The sequence below is a fragment of the Salarias fasciatus genome, unplaced genomic scaffold, assembly GCF_902148845.1.
Source record: "Salarias fasciatus unplaced genomic scaffold, fSalaFa1.1, whole genome shotgun sequence".
NCBI classification, from domain to species: Eukaryota; Metazoa; Chordata; class Actinopteri; order Blenniiformes; family Blenniidae; genus Salarias; species Salarias fasciatus.
This window is the reverse complement of record NW_021941382.1, coordinates 249,007-256,001: the sequence shown is the minus strand read 5'-3', so window position 1 is coordinate 256,001 and position 6,995 is coordinate 249,007. Positions and strand designations below refer to the sequence as shown.

Genomic DNA, 6,995 nt, shown 5'->3' with positions numbered 1-6,995 from the left:
ATCTATTGTCACAATGAAACTACAAAAGCCATAGTTTAATGTTCTTGAGATGAATATAGCACTTTAAGGCCACAGATTTAACACAGGCAAGAGATTATACAGTGTGGACCCACAGCCTGCAATTAAAGATGCTCAACACCACTGGCTGCCTCACTTACTAAAATTAGATGGCTTTTCAACATCACCATGGTGTTTGTATCCACCGCATCTTATAAATAATGATAATGAGCCAAAGGTAAATAAATTAAAACTCTTACCAGCTTCAAGTATGATAATAGAGCCGACGATGGCAGACGGGTGTGGTGTGGTGAAAGTGCCCCGTTTTGAAGAGGAAGTCTGTCTTCTTCTTTGGTCTTACCTGCAGACAACGACACTATGGTACAAACACTGCCCCCTACTGACCGAACCATTATGTACCGTATTGGCCCGAATATAAGACGACTCCGATTATAACACGACCCCTATTTTTCAAAGATCATTTTATGGAAAAAAAAATGCTGAAGACAGTAAGGTCACTCATAAAACAACTTTTTATTAAACAATTATTGTAAACTCAAAAACTCACAACTGAGATAACATTTCACGAGATGTAAAATGAAAAGATATTACTACAGTAGCCTATTGAATAAAAAATATATTTTCTTTCTCAAAATAAGAAACAATAAGCAACAAATAAGAACCTCAAGGGGTCAAAACTGCATAAATGATGTAAATAACTGTCCAGCTCCTTCAGCTGAATCGGGCTCTGGTGGTGGACATTCCGTCTTTCCGTCTTTCAGAGACGTATTCTCTCATCCTTCTATCAGTCTCTCTGAAGCGTCTCTCAGGACCACGGAAAGCTTTTCTCATAGTGTTAGCATCTGTAGGCGTTTTTTCTGTGCTCTCCAATAAGAACGAGGCTCTGCTCCACCAGATCTCCTGCAGCTTGGCAGTAGTTTGATGACTCTGCTGCGTTGATCACCATCAGTTTAAAGTTGGTATCATAACTTCGCCTCTGTTGTTTGCTCAGTTGTCCAGCGTTCAGCCCCTTTGTTCCAGATGATCCGCCATTTTTCATCAGATCATTTGATCTCATTTCATCGCTCCACTCGCTCTCTGCTCAGTGATACTTTGGCTCCATCTAGCGGCGCAGATGGGTATTGACCATCTACCGTAAGTCCGCGATTATAACACGACCCCACTTTTGAGGATGGAATCTCTGGAAAAAAACATGGTCTTATATTCGGGCCAATACGGTAAATGCATCTCATTTGTTTAATGTGTTTCATTTGAATTAACTTTAAATTAAAAAGAATCATGTAGACTGTATTAATTTATTACAAATAAAAGTGTGAAATAAGTGTAATTGGGATTTGGAGAAGGCATTCGACCGTGTCCCTCGTGGTGTCTTGTGGGGGGTGCTCCGGGAACACGGAGTCCGGGGCCCCTTGTTAAGGGCCGTCCGGTCTTTGTATGACCGGAGTAGGAGTCTGGTCCGCATTGCCGGCAGTAAGTCGGACCTGTTCCCGGTGCATGTTGGACTCCGGCAGGGCTGCCCTTTGTCACCGGTTCTGTTCATAATCTTCATGGACAGAATTTCTAGGTGCAGCCAGGGGCCGGAGGGGGTCCGGTTCGGGAACCACAGGATTTCATCTCTGCTGTTTGCAGATGATGTTGTCCTGTTGGCTTCATCGAACCCGGACCTACAGCATGCACTGGGGCGGTTCGCAGCCGATTGTGAAGCGGCAGGGATGGGGATCAGCACCTCCAAATCCGAGGCCATGGTCCTCGACCGGAGGAAGGTGGCTTGCCCCTCCAGGTTGGTGGAGAGACCCTAGCTCAAGTGGAGGAGTTCAAGTATCTTGGGGTCTTGTTCACGAGTGGGGGACGGATGGAGCGTGAGATTGACAGGCGGATCGGTGCAGCGTCTGCAGTGATGCGGTCGTTGTATCGGTCTGTCGTGGTGAAGAAGGAGCTGAGCCGAAAGGCGAAGCTCTCGATTTACCGGTCAATCTACGTTCCCACCCTCACCTATGGTCATGAGCTTTGGGTCATGACCGAAAGGACAAGATCCCGGATACAAGCGGCCGAAATGAGCTTCCTCCGTAGGGTGGCTGGGCGCTCCCTTAGAGATAGGGTGAGGAGCTCAGTCACCAGGGAGGAGCTCGGAGTAGAGCCACTACTCCTCCACATCGAGAGGAACCAGCTGAGGTGGCTCGGACATCTGTTTAGGATGCCTCCTGGACGCCTCCCTGGGGAGGTGTTCCGGGCATGTCCCACTGGGAGGAGACCCCGGGGAAGACCCAGGACACGCTGGAGAGACTATGTCTCTCGGCTGGCCTGGGAACGCCTTGGGATCCTCCCAGAGGAGCTGGAGGAAGTGTCTGGGGACAGGGAAGTCTGGGCATCCCTGCTGAGACTGCTGCCCCCGCGACCCGGCCCCGGATAAGCGGTAGAAAATGGTTGGATGGATGGATGGATAAGTGTAATTGGGTAAAATCAAGTAAATTTGTTCTTCTAATACCTATGACAGTGAAACATCATTTTTTTGAGTGCACGTGTTATAATGGCATTATTAATGCTTTATAAATGTACTTATAATGTGTTATACAGGGGGGCTTCAAATAAAGTGTTACCTTAATGTTTAATCATAGAAATATTTAATCTTTGACTGTTTTTTTTTATCTTTTTTTTTAAACATTAAGGACCTGCTCTACTCTCAGGACAGTTTTTCGTTTTTTTTTTGTTTGTTTTTTTTTTGAATCTCATTCATTCATTCTCAATTATTGCTTCACTAAACAGTTCATCTATTGAGAGGTTAAAACAAATAATTTTAAAGACTTAGATCAATAACCTCCAATCTGAAATCTTTAAAGTTATAGAATTCACTGCCAACTTGAAAATTAAAATGACTTGATCTTCTCAAAGTGTGATCCAGCCCAAGCTTCCTTTATGGGTCATTGTAAATGTTAAAATGTTCTCACTTGAATGGTTGTCACCTGTGTGTATGTTTGTGTGTGTATAGACATCAGCAGGTCAGATACACAGCAGAGTCTTCAGGTTCCAGCAGGTTGTCTCTGAAGAGTGACCGGTCTAAAGACTTTCCACCAACCTTCAGCGTTGAACCTGGACCTTCAGACACAAAGTAAGAAACTCTTTGTTTTCTTTCATTTCCTCCAAACCAGAGTGAGAGATGTTGAGCTCTCTTTCAGATTTGTCTCCAGTAGTTTGAAGCAGCATGGGAGGTGAAGCTGGATCTTTGTTGTGTTGCTCAGAGTAAATGTTGCTTGGTGTCCACAGAGGAGAAGAGGACTGATGTCTGTGAGGAGCAGCAGCTGTCCTGCTGTGTTTGACTCCTGATTTTTCTGTGTTGGATTCGTTCCCTGTAAATAGAGATTATTTTTTGCAAACTGCTGATCTGCTGTATTTCTGTCCGTGCCTGAGTCTGAGTCTGAACTGTGACTTTCTCATTTGAAAGTTCTTGAATACACCTCTAGGTGCTACTTGGACACATCGTCAGTGATGAACCCGAGGTCATAGGGTGTTTCGGGTCTTTGATCATCAAACACCCTCGCTCGGGCGACCCAGCCGGGGGTGATCAGCCCCCGACTTGTGTCCAAGTGGCCCACTACTCCACGGATCCCCCCTCCGGATCCATAGCCATCTAGAGGCTTTTTCCACAGCCTCAGTGATGTTTTTGATGGCTCTTCGGCACAGCTGCCCTTTTACTCCAAGGAGTTTAAGGGTTCGGGATAGTGACTGGCCAGCAAAACCCCGACACCCCACCTCGACTGGTTCGCAGCAGGCTTTCCAACCATTGCTCCGGCACTCAGTCACTCGCTCTGCGTATTTGACCCTCTTGCGTTCATTGGCCTCTTCCAATCTGTCTTCCCAGGGGACGGTAAGCTCGACCAGGACCACTTGCTTAGTTGACTCTGATGTTAACACCACGTCTGGGCGGAGTGTAGTGGCCAGGATGATTTCTGGGAATTTGAAATGCCTCCCCAGGTCGACTCGGAGTTTCCAGTCTCTTGCAGTGGTGAGAAGCCCCCCGGAGGAACTTGTCTGATGTTCAACCTTGTCCCCAGCTCTGACAAAGGTGATGAACTGCTTGGGGTTGTGCTGGTACCTGCAGTTGGTCATTGCTGTGCTGAGTGTGTCTGCCAGAGCCCTAAGGACCTGGTCGTGATGCCAGCGGTACCGTCCTTCCCCCAAGGCCTTCGGGCAGCAACTTAGGATGTGCTCCAGGGTGGCTCTCCTCTGGCACAACTGGCATGCTGCAGTGTTCGCTAAGCCCCAACGCTGCAGGTTAGTTGGGCTTGGGAGAACATCATATACTGACTGAATGAGGAATTTAATGTGCTGGGGTTCAAGTCTCCAGAGCTCTGGCCAGGTGGTTTTTCGCTGTTCGGCATGGTCCCACCTCGTCCAGGCACCTTGCTGGTACATAGCCACCATCTTGACCCACCGATCCTCCTCCACCTCTGCTCTGATCTCTTCTTGAACCATATGACGTTTCTCCCTTCCTCTGGCTTTGCCGTAGCAGGGCTTGGGGAAGCTGCCAAGTCCCACCCGGCCCACTGCCGTGTTGCCCACCAAGATGTTATGCTGCAATCGTGCCTCTGCTCTATCAACAGCTTCCTTTGCCTTCCACTTCCTCCCAGTTTTCACCAGGATTCCTGCTGTGGCGACTTTTTTGTCGGCGGAGTCCCGATACATCATCACCTCCCTGGCACGTGTAACCATAAACTCCTCCGACAGGCCGCTGATTGGGAGCTGCAGCATGGTGGAATGGCCATACAGTGCAATGCTGCTGAGGGATCGGGGGAGCCCAAGCCACCTGCGGAGAAACTGACTGATGGTCCGTTCCAGAGTCTCCACCGTGGACATGGGCACTTCATAGACCAGCAGGGGCCAAAGGAGTCTTGGCAGGACACCATGTTGGTAGATCCAGGTTTTGAATTTCCCTGGTAGCCCCGACTTGTCTATTGCTATGAGCCATGATGTCAGTTCAGCCTTGGTTTTCTGGAGTGAATCTGAATCCCTCAAGGAGCTGTTGAAGACTTTGCCCAGGCTCTTGACAGGTTTGTCCATCACCGTTGGAATTGGTGTCCCTCCTATGGCAAAGCGGCACCGGTCGGCCACCCTGCCTTTCTTGAGGACCAGAGACCTGGACTTGGTGGGCTTGAAACTCATCCTTGCCCAAGAGATGAGCCGCTCTAGCCCTTGCAGTAACCATCTGCAGCCGGGAACAGAGGTTGACGTCACTGTGAGGTCATCCATAAAAGCTCTTATGGGGGGCTGCCGAGTGCCAGATCTTGACAAGGGGCCTCTACACTCCACCTCAGCTGACTTCACGATCATGTTCATGGCCAGGGAGAAGAGTGGCACTGAAATTGTGCAGCCTGTTATAATACCCTTCTCCAGGCGTTGCCAGGCAGATGTTAATGGTCCCGATGTTACCCTTAACTGGAAGTTGTTATAATAGTCCAGGATGAGGTTGGTGATGGTCACTGGCACGTGATGTCTTGTCAATGCTGTTTCAACGAGCTTGTGGGGGATGGATCCGTAGGCGTTTGTAAGGTCCAGCCAGAGTGTTGCCAAATCCCCTCGGCTTTCCCTTGCCTCCCGGATCAGCTGTGAAACTACACCCGTGTGCTCTAGGCATCCTGGAACACCTGGTACTCCCCCCTTCTGCACTGAGGTGTCTATGTAGCCATTCTTCAAGAGGAAGTCTGTGAGCCGTTGGGCCACTATCTTGAAGAAGATCTTCCCTTCTACACAAAGCAGTGAGATGATGCGGAACTGCTCGATGTTACTTGCTTCCTCTTCTTTTGGAATCCAGACTCCCTCTGCAGACCTCCACTGAGTGGCAACCCTTCCCCTGCGCCAGATCACCTTGATGATCTTCCAGAGACGCACAAGGAAGAAACAAACTGCTGATCTGCTGTATTTCTGTCCACGCCTGAGTCTGAGTCTGAACCATGACTTTCTCATTTGAAATAATAAATAGTGGCTTTTAAAACTGGATCCTGGAAGTCCTCCTGATCCATAATCCCATGTTAACTTCTCTGTGGACATTCGGCGTGTCTTACAATTCCAGATGAATTTTCGGACATTTTTATTAAGAGGGATTGAAGAAAATATGGCAGGAATGGAAATGGTACGAATTGAAACAGATTTTACAGTCTGGGTTGTCCATTCATTTAGATACAAAGAACTCTGACAATCAAGGTGAGAGTAAAACCAAGGGGTGTGTGTGTGAGTGTGTGTGTGTGTGTGTGTGTGTGTGTGTGTGTGTGTGTGTGTGTGTGTGTGTGTGTGCGAGCGCGCGCGTACGCGTGTGTGCTCCTCACTGAAAGGAGAAGAGTGGGAAATCTGTGTGCTCGCTCTCAAGGTCGGCTTGAGCGTGTTCACTGCCAGCCTGCCTGTCTGCTCGCTGTCTCTCTCGCTCTCTCTCTCTCTCTCTCTCTCGCTCTCTCTCTCTCTCTCTCGCTCTCTCTCTCTCTTTACCTTTCCTCTTCCTTTCTGTCCTCTGACAAAGAAAAGTGCCTTCTTTTATGTTTTTTGATTTTCCTCAGGTTTTCCATACTCAGTGGTTCTGGAAGCAGCCCTTCTCATGTTCCTCTTACTCCCTCTGTGTGAAGTTGCTCTGCCCATTCAATCAAACGTTCTAATGCCGGTCCCTGATCTTTCTTGGTCAGTCTGCTGTTTTGTCTAAGATAAAATTTTTACAACAGTCTTCCCAGGCTGTTTGGCTCTTATTCCTGACAATTTTAGTTTTAGTTAGAGTTTTATCTTTCATTTTGTTGCTCCTTCACTACACCTGTATGGGGTGAAGTAAAATACCACGGTTTTACAGGTTCTTTGGTCTAACTTTAGCGATAGTTTAACTCAAAGCACTCTTTAATTTTGTTCAGGCTATTTTAGTTAGAGTTTACACTTTGTCAATAACTTATTTTTAACCTCAGTACCCCGTGCTAGAGCAGCATAGGTTTTTCAGTGAATTTGCACAC

General features: G+C 47.8%; 1 protein-coding gene across 1 annotated transcript; it reads right to left on the bottom strand.

Moving 5' to 3' along the window:
- Positions 1–3,540: 3,540 nt before the first annotated feature.
- On the bottom strand, positions 3,541–5,976 carry LOC115385372 (uncharacterized). Its single transcript, XM_030087354.1, has one exon. It carries the CDS (start codon positions 5,974–5,976, stop codon positions 3,541–3,543), a length of 2,436 nt encoding a protein of 811 aa, XP_029943214.1.
- Positions 5,977–6,995: the final 1,019 nt, after the last annotated feature.

What these genes read in the sequence shown, in the direction of transcription:
- LOC115385372 (XM_030087354.1), bottom strand. Translation starts at nt 5,976, where the DNA reads ATGAGAAAGTCATGGTTCAGACTCAGACTCAGGCGTGGACAGAAATAC.